Below are 21688 nucleotides of genomic sequence, written 5' to 3'. Positions count from 1 at the left end.
CGGCCCAGCAATATAACTCTGACTTGTGCCTTTCAGGATACAACAACCCGTCAATGTCATACGACTCAACAAACTCTGGACAAGATGTTGAGTACAAAGATCCACCAAAAGAATACTTTCCTTCAACATAAAATTACTTTCTTTTCAACTTTATATTTCATGCACTTTATGTTTCCTCCATACCCCCACAAGGTAAAAATGACAAACTATTTATAGGTGAACTAGATGAGAGGTGGGAAGGTGGGTAATAAATTGGTAATAATATGGAGAATATGAAACAATAAAGAGTTGGAGGTTTTAAGAGTTACATCGGATATAATTGCCACATTCTACCACTAACTCATATGGATAATGAGGCATAATTGCCACTTTCTTGAATGACCATTTGTAAGAATATTGCAGCAAAATGAATTGTACCATGATGCACTTTATGTAATGTTATTTAATATTAAAATGCTCACACTAACCAACAAATATTATTTAAGAAGAAAAAATTTGATCCCATTCTTTTGAAACTACTTTCTGGCTTTTCTTAATTGTTCTTTAGGGAAAAAACAGAGGATAGTGTAGAGGTATCATTTACATATTTGATATTTCTATCACTGATTAGTCTCCCCACTTTAAGTACTTGTCTGGGTTTTGAATGGTTCAAACTATATTTCTTCGTTTCAGCAGAGTTAGCGAATACATAACAAATGAAACTACTTTTGGCTTCATGTTAGATGGGTTTTGAATGGGCAGCATTTGGGAACAGGTAATGCAATTTTCGTCTTACTTAATATTGTTCCGCAATGACATTCTGTGCAATGCTTGAAGATGAGTATTTTCGTGCTCGGTTATAGTCTTTGTTTCTCTTTTCTACTTTCCACAGTTGTCTGCTAACATGGACAATTGTGAATGCTAACGATGATTTTGTTTGCTATAGGAATAGAAGAAGATTTCATTCTTAAGTAGATAACATCTTTGGGTAGAAAATCCAAATTGCTGTTTAATTAAGATATTGTTGTATTATTCAAGAATCAAAGTTCTAAGTTATTTCTAAAACTAATGTTCATGTGCACACAAGTCAAAAAAGTTATCTTGTTTGCACTCTACCGAGGATCTAACAATGTGATTGTGACTACATTTTTTGAACTTCCTGTCTGTGGTTCCGAGTTTTCTGCATCAAGTACCTTTCTTTGGTAAAAACCCCTGATTCTTTACCTTCTGGCAGTAGATTCTCATTACCCAACATCTGAACCACAGAACAAAATGTTTGGTGTATCTTCAGGTCCCTTTGCACTCATATTAAACCCACTTGGATTGACTTCAAGCTTGAGAAATATGGCAAGAATCAGCTGGCTGCTTATCAATTAGTTCCAAGGACCTATCTACTTTATAAGCTCCCATGCCTGTTGTAGTTTAGATGATGGATCATGAAAAATACCATGTGTTGTAAAGAAGAGAAAAGACTTAGTATATAGACTATATATAGAGTCTACTTGTTTAGAAGGTTAAGGTTGTGATCAATTAAAACAGACTATTCTCATTTGTTGTGCAATTCAAATAATATATGCATCTTTCTTCAAACTGATTTTGTTGGGAATTTTATACTTTTCAATCAAGCAGTTTAATGCAATTTGAATATTCATATATCATTAAAGAATGATCGAACTACTTTTTGAGGTGAATGAGGTTATTGGCGTCATTGCATCAATTGGTAAATTTCTGCTCATTGGCTCATAGCTCTCTGCTCATAAATTTGAAAGCTTTTTTCTTATCATCTTTCAAAAACTTATATAGTTAGGATTTAATTTAGTCCAGTAGATGTATGATTTCTATATTGAAAAGGAGGATGTGCCAGAAAGTTCTGCTATTACCTTGTTGGTTGTGACTTATCTTGTCACACTCTACCGAGGATCTAACAATGTGATTGTGACTTCATTTTTTGAACTAGCCTGCGATCCTGATTTTGCTTCAGCAAATATGTTTCTTTCTGTGAAAAAACCTGGTTCTTTAGCTTTCGGAAGTAGACTCTCATTAGTCAACATCAGAACTACAGAAGACATGCTTGGTCTATCATCTGGATGTTGTTGCACACATAATAAACCCACTTGGATTGACCTTAAAACTTGAGAAATATCGCAAGAATCAGCAAGGTGCTCATCAATTAGTTCCAAGGACCTGTCTTCTTTGTAAAGCTTCCATGCCTGTTTGAGTTTAGATCATATGGATCATGGCAAATTTAAACTGTTGTAAAGAAGGAAAAAAAAAAAAAAGAGTAATACATATTATACTGAGCTTACATGACCAAGAAGGTTGAGGTTGTGATCTTGATGGAAAAATCCTCTATTTCTCTTGCAACTCACAATCTCTAACACCAAGACACCAAAGCTAAACACATCTGATTTTACCGAGAAGATCCCATCTATTGCATATTCTGGGGACATGTAGCCACTGTGCCAAAAAAAAAACAAAAAAACCATGAGAATTAAAGAAGCAAGATGTTATCTGGGAGTTCATTGTATGATATTATAGATTCTTACTGTGTCCCAACCACATTGCGTGTTTTTGCTCCCATCTCATTTCCTGCAACACTTTTGGCTAAGCCAAAATCTGATATCTTAGGATTCATATCTGTATCTAGCAAAATGTTGCTTGCTTTAAGGTCTCTATGGATAATTCGTAGTCGAGAATCTTGATGAAGATATAATAAGCCACGAGCAATTCCATTTATGATGTCGAAACACTTTGGCCAATCAAGTAATCTGCTCTTTGTTTTATCTACAAATACAAATTAAGCTTTCTTGTTAGCAGCTTCTTTCATGTTATGACTAATTGATCAAAGTATTACTCATTTTAGCATGGGTAGTAGGTTAGAAATCCAAACCAAATATGTATGAATTCAGGCTTTTGTTAGGCATGTATTCATAGATCAACATCTTTTCTTCCCCTTGGATGCAGCAGCCCAGAAGTCTCACAAGATTTCGATGCTGAAGCTTGGCAATATAGATAACTTCGTTCTTGTATTCATCAAGTCCTTGCATGGAAGTCCTTGACAGTCTCTTTACGGCAATTTCTTGTCCCTCTTCCAGCACTCCCTAGAAATGGCAAATGGATAATAGCAGAACATAGATTTTACAAAGACGAGGATATTGCAGAATGAAATTCATATTTGACAGTCTAATCTTGAGCATAAACTAGTTGCTTTTCCAACAAATTTGCACACACCTTGTAAACTGGTCCAAATCCACCCTCTCCGATCTTGTTGCTCTCTGAAAAGTTATTTGTGGCTCTTGTTATTGTCGACAATTGGAATACTGGCAGCTCAGAATCTTCTTTGAGTTTCAGTTTCTTCCTTTTCCGTTTGTACAACAACATAATCAGGCTTAGCAGAATCATTGCCATTAACAATGAGAAACTCACTGCGAGTATCTTTTCCTTCTTTATTTTTGAACCTGCCTCAGATTCTACAATCAATTTTTAGATCAGCCACTGCAAATGAAGATAGGCCACTAACTCGGCAAAATACCGTCTCCATTTGTTGAAAAATTAAGCTAAAACACATCATGGGTAATTTCTTAAACAAGTTCTTACCTTGCTCTGAAGAATCCATCCTGATGTAAATGTCTTGTCCTCTTTCAGGCAGCTTTCTGATGTCAATCAATTCCCCAAACCAAAATAAGCAACCTTTGTCTCCATTGCTTACATCGAGACTTGAATAAGCTGTGCAGGAGCAGTTCCTTGAGCATACTTGCCTGCAACCTTCAAGTGTCATGGTTTTATCGTACTGAGAGTGCTTAGTATCCGGCAACTTGATTCCAGAATATTTTCGAAATACATGTTCCTTGTTGCAATCTAAAGGTGTCCTCCGAACACACCCTTCTGACCAATCTCCCTTTTCCCATTGTTGTGGATATTTAGCTATAAACTTCTCCAAACATCCACAAGTAGGTGTATTATCTATATCACAGCTCCCATAGGCACCACATAAGCTATATGTATCACAGTTATCCGCTGGTAAATTGTAGTAAATATTCCATCTCTTTGTCCGATCCACCCACGTCAAACGTTGTATATCACCGTTGCTCGTCAGGACTAGTCTTGTTAAAACCGAGCTGTTAATGAGTGAAAAGCTATAGTAAACCTCCTCTTTGTTGAAAATAAAGTGAAAATGGCAGCATTCTAGTAGTGGTATAGGTGACCCACTAAATCGTAAACCATTCCATGGTCCTATACGAGCCAATACACTTGTGCCACGTTTGGTGAGGGCCTGTGGATATCCAGTAGGATCAATGTTACGAGTGAATTCGCCTGGAGCTGGATCATTATTGTTCTTCCATGCTGAAAGGTAAACCTCATGTCCAGTTTTAAAATTCTTGCCAAGCTTCATACCTGGCATGTGCGTATCAGTTGGAAAATGGAAGCTCTGCCAGAGGAAATCTTCTGGGTAGTCATCCTTTGCATCTTTTACAACAAGATTACTAGTATCTAAAAGCATTGCAACTGGATTTTGGACTGATCTTGAGGTGTTAGTGGACCATATAGTTTCATTCTTGTCATTGAGTAGAGCAAGTGTTCCTGGCTTGCTGACCTTCAAAACAGCAGAAGATGTATTTGTGAGTGGTTTTTCTCTATTGGCAACCCATACAACTGTTTGCACATAAGGAAGAATTTGCTTGTACCATATCCCAATATATCGATTTGAGGAACCGCTGGGGCTGAAAAATCCCAGCTCAAAAGTTCCACAGGATGAAACAATAGTTTCACCATCTTTAATCAATTGATTTGTAGTGATTAAGTCTGTTTTTGTAGTAGGTAAAATCTTGTGTATAGAAGAGCAGAAAGCCAGCAGGAAAAGTAGGAAGAAACTGGCTTTCATTGATATGATGCCCTGAGGTCTAACCCTTTTGATTAGTCTTTAGACCAAATTGGACATAAGTGTAGTGCTTATAGTTCTGATATTTGTATTAGTTCATCCTTTGGGACACAGCATGATATTTATCTGTTTGAATAATCGTTAAATAATGGTGGCTGTAGACAAGCATTTAAAGTTCGAGGGTTCTTAATGTCTCTTTGACAAAGTTTACATCCAATGATGTTATTGTTAGTATCAGAAGGCTATGATCAATCCATCACCACCTGACTTTTGTGGATGATTCTATTGACAATTCTAGCCATTTGGATTTTGGTTCCAAAGCTTGCCATTCCACAACTTGAACCACCTAACTGACACTTGGAGTCAGCACTTCGTCTGAAAATTTTACTGAGAGGTTGGTAGTTGGATGCATTTTGAGGCCACTTTAATGTTTTCCTCTAATGCCACATTTATTGTATACAAATCAAATATTAAAAAAAAAATACTTGACTATTACAATACATAAAATGGAGAAAACTAGCTAAGAAGAAAGAACACTGTTTGCCGTTGAAGAGTGTCCCAACGCGGATCTAATAATGTTATGGTTGATTTACATTCCTTGAAATGGTAGGTTCCGGCTTAAGACTTTCATTACCTAATAACTCACCCACTTTTATTGACTTCAGAATATTGTTGAGATATACTCCCTCTGATTCAAAATAATTGAGGTTTTAGACTTTGGCACGTGAATTAAGGCAGACATAATACATAAATAGGCCGTCAAACTTGGCCTCAGATGACAAGTATGCCCTCCATATTGGATGTGCACAAGTAGGCACCTCAACTTGTATAAAGTTGAACACGTAAACACAAATACTGATGTGACACATAAATTTGGAGGTGTCTGGATGATCATTTTGTAAGTTGGAGTGTTCAACTGACAAGTGGAAACAAGTTGAGGTGCCTACCTGAATACACCCAAAGTTGAAGGGCAAACTTGCTAGTTAAAACCAAATTTAAGGGTTTGTTTATGTATTATGTCATTAAGGAATTCACTTACTTCTAAAAATCAAGGGGTTTTGAAACTATAACAAACATTAAATTTGTTCATTGAATTAAAGGTGTCAAGGATAAATTTAGAAAAAGAATAAAATACCTTCTTGATAGATTAAAATCTTAATTATTTTGGATCAACTTTTAGAAGTTAAATCCTCAATTATTTGGACCAAGTCATTTAAGCCACCAATGATGTATAAGCTATGTGCCCATCGATCGATTAGCTACAATCACCTACATTGTCTGTATAGTTTCCATTTCTTTTCAACTGTCACAAATAAATGCATCCAAAGGTTGCAAATCAATGCGTGGAACGTAAGTGAAAAAATTTAGACTTCTCATAATCCATCCAAAGGTCAAAACATTCGAATGCTAACATTGTAACGGGTAAATTACATTAAACTTATATTTTAAATCATTTGTTTACCTCTTCATATATTGAAAATTCCTTACAAATATTTAATTGAATAATATTTTCATTTTACAAGAGTGGAGAATGTGTAATTCGTAATGCAGAAATGCATCTGTTTTTAAGTATTTAAGATATACAAACTAGGAGTAAAAGATAAATTAAAATGGCAAATAGAAAGTTACTCCATCCATCCCAATTTATGTGATTTAATTTGACGTGGCACGGAGTATAAGAAAGAAATGAAAACTTTTAAAACTTATGGTCTAAAACAAGTCATAGATTTTGTCTGGTTGTAAATCATTTCATTAAGAATAAAAGGGGAAGTTTTCAGTTAAATTATTTCTTACTATAAAAAAATGTATTATTCTTTATGAGACAGACTAAAAAGAAAAGTGTGAGACATACGATTAATAGATATTTAATTTTATTATATTTATGTACTGCTTTTCATAAGTATTTGATCTGCAAAATACAGAAAAGTGTAGATGTAGTTGAGTTATTATTAGAAAAGAAGAATTTTGGACAATTTGGTGAAGTTGGAAAATCAAGTATTTGCCATTCAAGTCGAAAATTGCATTTGAAATTGAAATCGTATTTAAAAATGAATTTTAGTTTATTTTTTAAAAAAAAGTTAAATTTTTTGAGTGAAAATTATAGTATTTCATTTATAACACTCCTTAAATTAAGTTTTCGAAATTACTCTCTATATATGTGCGTCATTTGTTAGGTGTGGAATTGGCCAAACAAGTCAATTCTTTTGTTCACATAGTCGTGATGTAAGCGCTTACCTCATAATAGTTGTGATGTAAGCGCTTACCTCATCATAGGAAATTCATTCCTATAAATAGGTAGCTTATGGTTCATTTGTAAGATATCATTAAGATCATTTGCTATACACATCCCAAGAGAGAAAAAATCTAAGAGAAATACTCTTAGTGAAAGGCCTAAGTAAGAGAAGGTCTTTGAGAGAATTTTCTGTGGTAAAATTCTTGAGTGTAATTGGGATTGGGGTTGTGAGGTTGAGTGTTGTAAACACTTGTAATATTTCTTCTTTAATAAGATCTGCTGTGACCCTCCAATCTTTCCTGGGAACCTGCTTACAAAGGTCGGATTGTTAGGATTTAAATCCTAACAACTGGTATCAAAGCAACAGGTTGTGTTGTGATTTAGAAACGATGGGAGGCGAAGATGGTACGACGCACGGCATCGGTAAATTCGATGGTACAGACTTTGCGTTTTGGAGAATGCAAATTGAAGATTATTTATATGGCAGAAAGCTTCGTGAACCTCTGAGTCCGAAACCAGAAGAGATGAAGCAAGCAGATTGGAATCTCCTCGACAGACAAGTTCTGGGAGTCATTCGGCTGACGCTATCGAAGAACGTTGCTCACAACGTGGCAAAGGAGAAGACCACCGCAGAGATGATGAAGGTATTGTCTGACATGTATGAGAAACCTTCGGCAAATAATAAGGTATTTCTCATGAAGAAACTATTTCATTTAAAGATGATGGAAAGTGCTCATGTTGCTGCACACGTAAATGAATTCAATACCATTGTAAATCAATTGTCATCGGTAAAAATTGATTTCGATGATGAAGTGCAAGCTCTAATTTTGTTGGCATCCCTACCAAATAGCTGGGAGCCAATGAAAGCAGCGGTTAGTAATTCTGTCGGTAGTGACAAACTAAAGTTCAACGATGTTAGGGATCGTATCCTTGCTGAGGAAGTGCGCAGGACAGATTCTGGAGAGGCATCGACGAGTTCTGCTTTTAATGTTGAAAACAGAAGCAGAAATTATGACAGAAACTACAACCGAAATAGGGGCAGATCGAAGTCAAGGAATGGCAGGGGTCAATCCAGACCAGGACGAACACATGAGTGTTGGAACTGTGGAAAACCAGGTCACTTCAAGAAGAACTGCAGGGCGCCAAAGAAGGAGGATAACAAGGGGGCTGGAATCAACGCTGCTACGGAAGACATTGGCGATGCGTTGTTGCTATCGGTTGACAGCCCGATAGACTCTTGGGTGCTTGACTCAGGAGCGTCCTTTCATACCACCCCACATCATGATATAATGACAAACTACGTGGCTGGGAATCTCGGCAAAGTTTATTTAGCCGATGGAGAGCCGCTAGACGTTGTTGGCACGGGAGACATTAATTTGAAGATGTCAAATGGATCCTCGTGGAAGATTACAAAAGTTAGACATGTTCCAAAGCTGATGCGAAACCTGATTTCAGTAGGTCAGCTTGATGATGAGGGATATGATCTCAACTTTGGTAATGGGTCTTGGAAGGTGGCGAAAGGTGCTATGGTAGTTGGCCGAGGAAAGAAGATTGACACTCTCTACATGACGGATAGCTGTCGTGATATTGTTGGTGTGGTTGACAATACAAAGAAGACAGATTTGTGGCATTGTCGGCTTGGGCATATCAGCCAGAAGGGGATGAAGCTGTTGGTGACAAATGGCTTAATTCCGGAGCTGAAGACGGTGGACCTTCATACGTGTGAGAGCTGCATTCTCGGAAAACAAAAGCGAGTAAGCTTCTCAAGTGCAGGCAGAGAGTTGAAGGTCGAAAAGCTGGAATTGGTGCACACAGACGTGTGGGGACCTACCACTGTACCCTCCCTTGGAGGATCACACTACTACGTGACCTTCATTGATGATTCAACCAGGAAGGTATGGGTTTATTTTATGAAAAATAAATCCGATGTGTTTAGTGTATTCAAAAGATGGAAAGCCATGGCCGAGAATGAAACAAACCTCAAGTTGAAGTGTTTGAGGTCCGACAACGGCGGAGAATACACTGATGGTGATTTCAAACGGTATTGTGTCGATAATGGGATCAAGATGATGAAGACTATTCCTGGAACGCCGCAACAGATTGGAGTAGCCGAAAGAATGAACCGAACGTTGAACGAGCGTGCTCGGAGTATGAGAATACACTCTGGACTGCCCAAGACATTTTGGGCAGATGCAGTCAATACCGCGGCCTTCTTAATTAACCGAGGACCATCAGTTCCCTTGGATTTCAGAATTCCAGAAGAAGTCTGGAGTGGCAAGAAGGTAAATCTTTCATTTCTGAAAGTGTTCGGTTGCTTATCATATGTTCATAATGATGATACGGCTAGAAGCAAGCTTGATCCAAAATCAAAGAAGTGTTACTTCATTGGCTATGGTGACACCGAGCTTGGGTACCGATTTTGGGATGAACAAAATCGGAAGATCATCCGAAGCAGGAATGTTGTCTTTAACGAAGAGGTACTGTACAAAGACAAGCTGCAAAAGAATTCAGAATGTCAGGACAAGGAATCGGAAATAGTCGATTTGAGGGACTTTCCGGCACCTGAGCCGCAGCCAGGTACAACCGAGGCAGAGGAACAAACAATCCGAGAAGGTGCTGATGAAAGTGCTGATTTTGAAACAAATGAACAGACGCCAATCACAAAGCTGCGTAGATCATCCAGGATCAGGAAGCCGCTTCACAGGTACTCTCCATCCCTCAACTACATTCTACTCACTGATAGAGGGGAGCCGGAATGTTATGAAGAAGCAATGCAAGTCGATGAATCGACTAAGTGGGAGCTGGCAATGAAGGATGAAATGGATTCACTATCGGCAAATCATACATGGGAATTATCCGAGTTCCCAAAGGATAAAAAGGCATTGCAAAACAAATGGGTTTATCGGATAAAGGAAGAACCCAATGGAAGCAAACGTTATAAAGCAAGGCTGGTTGCAAAGGGATTTCAACAGAAAGAAGGCATTGACTATACGGAGATCTTCTCTCCCGTAGTCAAGATGGTGACTATAAGAACTGTTCATGGGCTGGTAGCAAAGGAAAATCTACATCTGCAACAGATGGACATGAAAACTGCATTTCTTCACGGTGATCTAGACGAGGAAATCTACATGCGACAGCCGGATGGATTCAAAATCAAAGGAAAGGAGAATCTGGTGTGCAAACTTCAAAAGAGTCTGTACGGACTAAAACAGGCTCCAAGACAGTGGTATTTAAAGTTTGACAGCTTTTTGAAGAAAGCTGATTTTTCAAGGTGCGAGGCAGATCACTGCTGTTACTTCAAAAAATTTGAAGACTCGTACATGATACTGCTACTCTATGTCGACGACATGCTAATCGTAGGAGCAAACCTACATGAGATTGATCGGTTGAAAAAAGGGTTATCGGAAGAGTTTGCAATGAAGGATTTGGGAGCTGCAAAGCAAATCCTTGGGATGAGAATTGACCGAAGCAAGGAGGGCATCAAACTCTCACAAGAAGAATATGTGAGGAAAGTTATCAAAAGGTTTAACATGCATGATGCCAAGCCAGTCAGCACTCCCTTGGCTGGACACTTTCGGTTGTCAAAGGATCAGTCGCCGACAACCGAGGATGAGAAGAAGCAGATGGACAAGATACCTTATGCATCTGCAATCGGTAGTCTTATGTATGCAATGATATGTACAAGGCCATACATTGCACATGCAGTGGGAGTTGTCAGCCGATTTATGAGCAATCCGGGAAAGCAACACTGGGAGGCTGTGAAGTGGATATTCAGATATCTAAAAGGCAGCTCGAGTTCAGCTCTGTATTTCCGAAAATCAAAAACAAGATTGCAAGGGTATGTTGATGCTGACAACGGTGGTGATATTGATAGCAGAAAGAGCACATCCGGGTATGTTTACACCTTCGGAGGTACTGCAATCTCTTGGGTTTCCAAGTTGCAAAAGATAGTAGCTCTCTCTAGTTGTGAGGCTGAGTACGTTGCTGTGACGGAGGCCACAAAGGAAATGATGTGGCTACAATCTTTTCTGCGGGAATTGGATCAGGACCACGAGGGAAGTGTGCTATATTGTGATAGCCAAAGTGCCATTCATTTGGCAAAGAACCCGGTCTACCATGCTCGAACGAAGCACATACAACTCCGGTACCATTTCATTAGATCAGCTTTGGAAGATGGAGCGCTAGTGCTTGAGAAGATCGCAGGGAGTCAGAATCCAGCAGACATGCTGACAAAGGCAGTGACGATAGACAAACTGAAGGTATGCTCAGCTTCAGTTGGCCTGCACGAAGTATGAAAGTAGGAAAGAGCTGCTGCATCGATCAAAATGTGAAGACAAATTAAAATTAGTCTTCAAGTGGGAGATTTGTTAGGTGTGGAATTGGCCAAACAAGTCAATTCTTTTGTTCACATAGTCGTGATGTAAGCGCTTACCTCATAATAGTTGTGATGTAAGCGCTTACCTCATCATAGGAAATTCATTCCTATAAATAGGTAGCTTATGGTTCATTTGTAAGATATCATTAAGATCATTTGCTATACACATCCCAAGAGAGAAAAAATCTAAGAGAAATACTCTTAGTGAAAGGCCTAAGTAAGAGAAGGTCTTTGAGAGAATTTTCTGTGGTAAAATTCTTGAGTGTAATTGGGATTGGGGTTGTGAGGTTGAGTGTTGTAAACACTTGTAATATTTCTTCTTTAATAAGATCTGCAGCAGCAACGTGGACGTAGCTCTCACATTGAGGGTGAACCACTATAAATCTGTGTGTGCTATTTATTCTTCGCTTACATCACGGCGTAAGTAGGTTCTGTCTAAGGAGGTTGGTATTTAAGTGGTCCAGCTGTGACCCTCCAATCTTTCCTGGGAACCTGCTTACAAAGGTCGGATTTGGGATTCAAATCCTAACATCATTCAGTAAATTACACTCTAGGAGACAAAGAAAAGGTATTCAAAAAGTTAAAACATTCAAGATTCAACCCTCAAATATTAACTGAAACTTCAAGATGGAAGCAGAGCAGCGGTTGATGATATGACTCGTAAGACCTTTTTTCCTTTTTGTTTCTTTTTCCTATTGATGAGGGATCACTGTAAAATTGATGCTTTTGTGGTTACATAATGAAATTTTGATGCGTTGATAAGCTTTAGTTGGTTGATTTGCAGTTAGTATGTACCTTTCAATGTCCATCATGCAAAATTCAAGATCTCTTTAGCTTTTAGGAACAGGTACTCTGATTTTTGTTTACATATTATTTCTCTGTTTTATTTTTTTCACTATCTCTGCTAACATGGACAATTGTGAATGCTAAGGATGATTCTGTTTGCTGAGTTAGAAAATTGTACTTTTTCGCGTATTAGAGTTTACATATCTTTCTAAAAAAAATATATTACTAATATTTAGTTGTATGTCTCACAAATGCAAAAACAAATCAAGTTAAGGTAAAGGGCTGCTTAAATTCAGATAACAGCTTTGTACCATTTGCTAGATATACTTTAACAAAATAACTGGAGTTACAATGCACGAAATATCCACTACCGATATAGATTTTGTGATATAGCTAATATTTCTGGAAAACAAATTAACATCTTTTATCTTTAGAAGATTTGTAATATAAATATGTCTAATATTTCTAGTTAGAGAACAATAGAAATTGAAGAAGACTTCATCCATAAGTAGATAACATTCTATGTTACTTCTAAAATGACTGTTCATGTGCACACAATTCAAAATAATTATTTCACACTCTACCGTGGTTCTAACAATGTGATTGTGACTTCATTTTTTGAACTTCCTGCATGCGATCCTGAGTTTTCTGCATCATGTACCTTTCTTTCGGTGAAAAACCCTGGTTCTTTAGCTTCTGGCAGTAGATTTTCATTACCCAACATCTGAACCACATAAGACATGTTTGGCCTATCTTCTGGGCATTTTTGCACGCATAATAGCCCCACTTCGATTGACCTTAAAATTTGAGATATATGACAAGAATCAGTCGCTAGATGCTCGTCAATTAGTTCCAAGGACCTATCGTCTTTATAAAGCTTCCATGCATGTTAGAGGGTTGATAAGAGATAATAATAAATTCCATGTGTTGTACAGAAAGAAAGTGAGTTATGTATGTCTAAAAAAGACTAAATATTGAGTGAGTGCCTACGTGTCCGAGAAGGTTAAGGCAGTGATCTTGATGAACAAATCCTCTATTTCTCTTGCTACTCACAATCTCTAACAACAAGACACCAAAGCTAAATACATCTGATTTTACCGAGAAAATCCCATCCACTGCATATTCTGGGGACATGTAGCCACTGTGCCAATAAAACAACACCATGAGAATTAAAGAAGCAAGATGTCATATGAGAGTACACTGTATGACATTAGAGATTCTTACTGTGTACCAACCACATTTCTTGTTTTTGCTCCCATCTCATTCCCTGCAACACTTCTAGCCAAGCCAAAATCTGATATCTTAGGATTCATATCTGTATCTAGCAAAACATTGCTTGCTTTAAGGTCTCTATGGATAATCCGTAGTCGAGAATCTTGATGAAGATATAATAAGCCACGAGCAATTTCGTTTATGATGTCAAAACGTTTTGGCCAATCAAGTAATTTGCTCTTTGTTTTATCTACAAGATAAGCTTTCTTGTTAGCAGCTTCTTTCATGTTATGACTAATAGATCAAAGTATTACTCATTTAAACGTGTAGTAGATTAGAAACTCAAACCAAATATGTATGAATCCAGGCTTTTGTTAGGCATGTATTCATAGATCAACATCTTTTCTTCCCCTTGAATGCAGCAACCGAGAAGTCTCACAAGATTTCGATGTTGAAGCTTGGCAATATAGATAACTTCGTTCTTGAATTCATCAAGTCCTTGAATTGATGTCCTCGAGAGTCTCTTCACGGCAATTTCTTGTCCCTCTTCCAGTACACCCTAGAATTGGCAAAGGTTTATCAAAGGCAGGGGCGGACCCACGTAGTGCAAAGTGGTGCTCCAGCACCCATTGACTGCATCCCAAGCTTTACGTATTTATATATAAAAATCAACAAAACGGATATATAAAATGCTTAAGCACCCATTGCATAAAGCTGCTGCTGGGTGCTTTGATTTAAAAGGGAAAATCAAAGTTGTTGTTTGCGTGAGATTCGAGACCAATCCTTTGCTTAGAGCGTTTGCTTCTCAAATTTTTGGCCAGATCTTCCTTTTAGTTTTACCAGCTGGTTTTTCTTTTCCTTTCTCACTGCTTATTTGCTTTTTTGGACTTCTAATTTTCCCTTTTTAATTAGTTTGCTTAACTGTGGTAAAAAGGAGAAAAAAAGTATCACTTGCATTAATGTTTACAACCTTTTCTTCAGTGTCCTAATTACCTGGAAACAATCATAGTTCATCGTTAAAAGGCGAGCACCCACGAACTTAAAATCCTAGATCCGCCACTGATCAAAGGAACATAGATTTTACAAAGATGTGAATATTGCAGGATGAAAATCGTCTCTAACACACTAATCTTGAGCATAAACTGGTTACTATTGAAACAAATTTGTAGTTTATACCTTATAAACAGGTCCAAATCCACCCTCTCCAATTTTGTTGTTGACCGAAAAGTTATTTGTGGCTCTTGTTACTGTTGACAATTGGAACATTGGCAGCTCAAATTTGTCTTGGAGTTTTAGTTTCCTCTTCTTTTTCCATATGTACAAAAACAATATCAGTCCTAGCAGAATCATTGCCATCAACAACGAGAAACTCACCGCGAGTATCTCTGCCTTCTTTCTGTTTGAACCTGCCTCCGATACTACAACCAATTTTTTAATCAGCCACTTCAAATCGACATAGGACACTGTTTTTGCATAATATGGCCTCCATATGTTCAAAAAATAAGTTTTAAAGCACATCATTAGAAATTTCTTTAAGATAAGTTCTTACCTAGCTCTGAAGAATCCACCCTGATATAAATGTCTTGTCCTGTTCCAGTGAGCTTTTTCATATCAATTAACTCCCCAGACCAAAACAAGCAACCTCTCTCTCCATTGCTTATATCTAGGCTCGAATAAGCTGTGCAAGAGCAGTTCCTTGAGCATACTTGCCTACACCCTTCAAGTGTCATGGTTTTATCGTACTGAGAGTGGTTAGTATCCGGTAACTTGATTCCAGAATATCTAAGAAATACATGTTCCTTGGTGCAATGATATGGTTTCCTCCGAACACACCCTTCTGACCAATCTGCCTTTTCCCACTTCTGGGGATATTTAGGTACAAATTTTTCCAAACATCTACATAAAGGGGAACCATCTATGACACAGCTCCCATAGGCACCACATAAGTTATATGTATCACAAGTATCCTGAGGAATGTTGAAGTAAAGAAGCCAAGTCTTGGTTCGATCCTCCCATGTGTAACGCTGAATATAACCATTGTTAGTCAGGACTAGCCTTGATAACACCGAGCTGTTAATCGAAGAATATCTATAGTAAACCTCCTCCTTATTGAAAACAAATTGAAATGTATATATGCTGCTTTGTATTTGTAGTGGTGCGGGGGCTCCATTCCACCGTAAACCATTCCATGGTCCTGATCGTGATGATACCCCTGTGCCACGTCTGATTAGGGCCTGTGGATATCCAGTAGGATCAATGTGGACAGTAAATTCCCCGGGAGTTGGATTGTTATCGTTCTTCCAAGCTGAAAGGTATACCTCATGACCAGTTCTAAAATTTTTTGCAATCTTCATATCAGGCAAGAACGTATCAGTTGGAAAATTGAAGCTCTGCCAAAGGGAATTTTCTGGATTTCGATCATTTGCATCTCTCACGACAAGATTACCTGAATCCAGAAGTTGTGCTACTGGACTTTGGACTGATCGTGAGGTGTTAGTGGACCATATAATTTCATTCTTGTCACTAAAAAGAACAAGTTTCCCTGGTTTGGTGACCTTCAAAACAGCAGACGATGTATTCATGAGTGGTTTTTCTCTGTTGGCAACCCATACAACTGTTTGCACATAAGGAAGAATTTGCTTGTACCATATCCCAATATATCGTTTTGAGGAACCGCTAGGGCTGAAAAATCCCAGCTCAAAGGTTCTACCAGATGAAACAACAGTTTCACCATCTGTGATGAATAGATTAGTAGTGATTACATCTGTTGTAGTAGAAATCTTGGGTATAGAAGAGTAGAAAGACAGTAGGAAAAGTAGAAGGAGACTAGCTTCCATCAATGATGCCTTTGATGCCTAAGCCTTTTTATTTACTGGTCCTCTAACTTAGCAGTATACCTCTTAAAATAGGAGAAGAAATTGCCATGGAAGTTGGGCAAAGTTAATTAGTATGACTTCCATGTGACAGTAAACCACAAAAGGACTGTGTAGGTCCTTCAATTTGAAAATGATATAAATATGGAGGATCACATGTTCAACTTTACTCTTAAATTCATATTTTGGAATAGAAGAAATTGCACAGCTTGCCCGTCAAATGGGCTGGTCTTTAGTATTTGCCCTTCAAATGGGTTGGTCTTCAATTCTTCAGAGGGGCAAAAATGATTTATTTTTTCTAAATCAAAAAAAAAAAAAAAAGACCAAAAGCTTAATGTAAAATTAAGCCACTCAATTTAGAATTGTACAACAAATTTGACCCTTTTTCACTTCTCATTTTTAGCTTTCCTACTTTCCTTTATTTCACTATCTGTTTACTCAATCTCCCAGCAGACCACACGACGGTTTGAAGCCACAGATTACAAGAAGCTTTACTTTGAGAATTTTCAGTCCATCTCCATTTCCACTCTCGTACTACATACTTTTGGTATAGTCTGCTACTTTGATGATTTTAATATCTGCGGATAATTGGTGGGAGTGGTACTGCAATGGAGTCATGATTCTACATTACCTGCCTAATGATTTTAGTTAATTTTGCATTCCCTTATAGAAAATATTACTCCCTCTGTCCCAACTTATGTGCTCCCTCCTTTCCAAAGAGATTGTTTTAGTTTGACTTGACATAAAGTTTAAGAGACAAAAGAAGACTTTTGAAATGTGTAATCCAAAACAAGTCTTACATATTTGTGTGGCTGTAAATCATCGCATAAAGTTAAATTGCTTTCTAAATATAGAAAGGTGTCAATCTTTTGGGACAGACTAAAAAGGAAAGGAAGACAGTCTTTTTGAAACGGAGGGAGTAATACTTTTCGTTTTTCGAGAATCAAATAAGATTTTTTTTGACCAGCTTATCAATTAATGATTGTCATAGAAAGTTACTTGTAATCATCTTATAAGTGGAATGATTATATAGACATATGTTAATCATCTTATGTTACCACATTTTCATGAAGAGCTATTCTTTTCGTTTTTTCAATCCCCATATATTTTTACATTATTTACCATAAAAGTTATTTATTCTAAATTAGTATTCCTAATATTGCAATGGGAGATCCATTCTTTTCGATAGCACACTTGACCTTACCTTCGTCCCTAAATTGAAGATCTAAATATTATGTTATTATTGTTCACCGAAAAAGTCTTATATTTAAGTGGGAAATGATAGAGGGACAAACCATTGTAACTGAGTCTCGAGCTGTGCTCCAGTGATTCTTAGGGATATCTTGATTATCAAAAGTATATTATGTTATTTTCCTCCTTAAATCAATAAATTTAACATAAGCATGCTATAAAAAATAAAAATAAAAAGAAATCGACAATGCTAATTAGTATAAGATAAAACATAAGAACTGGCCTAAATTTTAGTCGATTGTGTCTGTCTGAATTGCAAATCTTTCCATTTCATCAAAATATTAAATTACTAAAGTTCTTGATGCAAATAGGATGCTATTCTCTATAAAAAAAAAATAAAAAAAAATAAACAACCTCTGAAATTATTATTAGAATTTGGAACTCAAGTGATTGCTCCAATTGGGAGCAATCAGCATCATGAAGGGCGTGGTGTTACGCCTCTAGCTATGCAAATTTGCACAAAAATACCACATCTCTTGGGCATATGGTACAACAAGCAACATCACCCACAGCTTATGATATTGACTTGGGCGATGACATGTCCGATGGGGATGATGATAATGATATGCTAGACATATGCTTTTATAAGGTGGCCAAGGATGGAGATCTTTCACCTAGGCAACAAAGAAGTGGAAGCAACGAAAGCAAAAAGAAGACACATGGAAGGTAACATAGTTGGGATAGTAAGGCGACTGAGGAATTTGTTCTAAGGCACCTACCGATGTGACTGGCAAAACAACATCTTTTGTTAGGCATGTACTCATAAATCAACATCTTTTCTTCTTCTTGAATGGAGCAACCCAAAAGTCTCACAAGATTTCGATGTTGAAGCTTGGCAATGTAGATAACTTCGTTCTTCAATTTATCAAATCCTTGCATGGAAGTCCTTGATAGTCTCTTCACGGCTATTTCTTGTCCCTCTTCCAGCACTCCCTATAAATGGCAACAGTATATCAAGAGAGCACGTATTTTACGAACACAAGAATATTGTAGAATTAAGATCATCTCTGACACACTAATTTAAGCAAAATTAGGTAATTGTTCCAACAAATTTCAGTGTATACCTTGTAAACTGGTCCAAATCCACCCTCTCCAATCTTCTTGTTCACCGAAAAGTTATTTGTGGCTCTTGTTATTGTCGACAATTGGAACAGTGGAAGCTCAACAGAATAAAGCCTAGAAGAATCATTTCCATCAATAGTAAGAAACTCAAGCGTTAGAAATAACCATCACTAAGAAAGACTAGTCTTGATAAAGCCGAGCTGTTAAGGAGAAAAAACTATAATAAGCCTCCTCCTTATTGAAAACAAATTGAAATTTATATTCGCCACTTTGTATTAGTAGCGGTGCGGGTGCCCAACTCCAATATAAACCAGTCCATGGTCCCGAGCGAGCTAATACACTTGTACCACCTTTGAGGAGGACCTGTGGATATCCCGTAGGATCAATGTGAAGAGTGAATTTCCCTGGAGTTGGATCATTATTGTTCTTCCATGCTGAAAGGTAAGCCTCATTCGCAGTTTGGAAATTCTTGCCGAGCTTCATACCGGGCATGTATGTATCAGTTGGAAACTTTAAAGCTCTGCCAAAGGAAATTTTCTGAGTTGCCATTGTTTGCATCTTTTACAACAAGATTTCCAGAATCTAAAAGTAGTGCAATTGGATTTTGAACTGATCTTGAGGTGTTAGTGGACCATATAATTTCATTCTTGTCACTGAGAAGGGCTAGTACTCCCGGCATAGTGACCTTCAGAACAGCTGAAGATGTACTTGTTAGTGGTTTATCTCTGTTGGCAACCCATATAACTGTCTGCATAGGAAGAATTTTCTTGTACCATATCCTAATATATCGCTTTGAGGAATCACCGGGGCTGAAGAATCCCATCTCAAAGGTTCCATCAGATGAAACAACAACTGGTTTGTAGTGATTATATCTGTTGTAGTAGAATAAATCTGGTGAATAGAAGAGCAGAAAAGTAGGAAAAGTAGGAAGAAACTAGCTTCCATCGATGATGCCTAAACCTTTAATTTTGTGGCCTATGATATTTAGACTCAAGGTGCTGTTTCACAGTCTTGAAATTGTGTAACTTCACAGCCTTTGGACACCATAGTGTTGTTTCGACTAGTCATTTTCGCATATGAGGATTTAAAGACTCTTATTCCATCTTCCTTAATTTTACTTCCAACATTTGAGACAAGACAGAAGGCTATAGACCAGCCCACCAAGACCTGAGATATTCCTCACCAAGTTGGTCATACCGTGTTACTCAAATACAAAATTCAACAAGAATTCTAGGTTTAAGTACTCGAATTTGACAGTTCAATGTAACCAGAAGAATGGGAATAGAATAGAAGAGAGAATAGAAGTTTAGAGAGAGAATTTATGAATCTGTATATTGATGATTGGAATCCTTCAATTACAATGCTTTACAGTTGTTGAATACCATGAAAATATATACTAACTACTTGACTAATTACAGCTAATTGATAGCTAATGAATCAGCTACTGAACTAACTTGAAACTGCTTAACTAACTTCTTCTAACCAACTGCTGACATGGCCAACTAACTTTTAAATGCTAACTGATTCCTGGACTTCACTTCTAACTGCTATAATTCTGTTATCAGTACTCCCATCCCAAAAGAGATTCTTGACCTCAAGGATCAACTGAGTTAAACTGCGGAAATCTGATCTTTAGAGCATTGTAGTATTCCCATGTAGCCTCATCTGATGGTAACCCTTTCCAATGAACCATCACTTGTGCAACAACTTTATGACCTTTCCTAACCATCCTCCTCTGAAGAATAGCTTCAGGTTCAGGACAATGTGGATGAGCCATGTCAATAGAAGAAGGATAAGTGATCAAACTAGGCACCTCATGACACCTCTTGAGTAAGGAAACATGCACAGTGTCATACCCCATTTTAACCGGGTTGATTTAGAAGTACGACATATTGGAGATTCCTGTTTTTAGTTATTTTAAGGAGTCGCCACCTAATTATTTATGGTGAATTAGGACACCTAAAGTTTATTAAAGTTATTTTCTAAAGTTAGTTCTGTTTAAGGTCTGCGAAACTTAAGATTCTAGGTAAGAGTTCAATTAGTCTAAAGGGAAGGTATTAGGCACCCTTTAAGACCCATTAACAATGGTTGACCGACCGGACTTATGATTAGTTAGGCTAAGTGTAAATAGTATTATAGGATAGAAAATAGCTTTGTAAATATGGCTAAAGTTGTAAATAGCCATGTAAGAATGCTATTTAAAATAGGACTTGTAAAAAATAATAATTTGTATAAAAGAGTACTTCTAATGCTATTTTGAAAACACGACTTATAAACGTTGTTAAGGTTTTAAACGAAAGTACAATAGTATTGTTTAAAATAATACTTGTGGAAAACATACTATTTTGCGTAAAAGAAGATTCTAAATGTTTAGATGAGACTTAAAAGATATTGCTAAAGCCTTAAATGAAAATATAGTAATGTTATTCAAAAATAGGATTTGTAGAAGGTAATAAATTTATATAAAAGAATATTTCCGATGCCATTAAAAAAAAGTATTGTAGAGGAGATTCGACAAACGCGAATTTGAAGATGATATTGCATGAATAGTGTGATATAAAAAATCTAGACTTATATTTTCTTTTATTTTTGTAAAATGGGATGTAAAACAAAGGAGTGAATTTCTTTCTCTTTTTATTAATTCTTACTTAACCATATTCAACTAAAGAAAATGTGTAATTGAATAGATCGTGAAAACGCTTATAAAGTCTAATCAGATTCTTATTTTGTATGTTAGTGACGTTTTGGAATTATGAGATAGTAAGAATGAAAAATGATTTCTTTAACCCAAAAGTATGTAGTCATATTATTTGTAAATCAATTACTCAAATAAATGTTATAGATACTATAAATAGTTTGAAACATAAATAGAAGTGAATATAGTTTGTGTAATTAGCTACCCTTTACTAAACTAAAACCCTTAAGGTCATTAAAGTTTACCCAAATTGACAAATAAAATGTTAATCATACAATACACATTAAATGCACACACACAAAAAAAAAAAATAGAGGGGTAGATATGATGTAAATGGGCTCAG

General features: G+C 36.9%; 1 protein-coding gene and 1 pseudogene across 1 annotated transcript; both read right to left on the bottom strand.

Moving 5' to 3' along the window:
- Nucleotides 1–981: 981 nt before the first annotated feature.
- On the bottom strand, nt 982–17226 carry LOC132629064 (uncharacterized). Its single transcript, XM_060344803.1, has 13 exons — nt 15014–17226; nt 14641–14882; nt 13813–14023; nt 13477–13714; nt 13221–13393; nt 12914–13119; nt 3577–4900; nt 3211–3449; nt 2870–3080; nt 2526–2763; nt 2286–2436; nt 1860–2189; nt 982–1391 (listed from the first exon to the last, which is right to left on the bottom strand). Exons 1-12 carry the CDS (start codon nt 16299–16301, stop codon nt 1890–1892), a joined length of 4821 nt encoding a protein of 1606 aa, XP_060200786.1. The 5' UTR covers nt 16302–17226; the 3' UTR covers nt 982–1391; nt 1860–1889.
- A 1529-nt stretch (nt 17227–18755) lies between these two features.
- On the bottom strand, nt 18756–19718 carry LOC132629063 (G-type lectin S-receptor-like serine/threonine-protein kinase At4g27290; annotated as a pseudogene).
- Nucleotides 19719–21688: the final 1970 nt, after the last annotated feature.

This window comes from Lycium barbarum, chromosome 2 (genome assembly GCF_019175385.1).
Source record: "Lycium barbarum isolate Lr01 chromosome 2, ASM1917538v2, whole genome shotgun sequence".
Taxonomy (NCBI): Eukaryota; Viridiplantae; Streptophyta; class Magnoliopsida; order Solanales; family Solanaceae; genus Lycium; species Lycium barbarum.
Note: the sequence above shows the minus strand (reverse complement) of the source record. Positions and strands in the feature narration are given on the sequence as shown.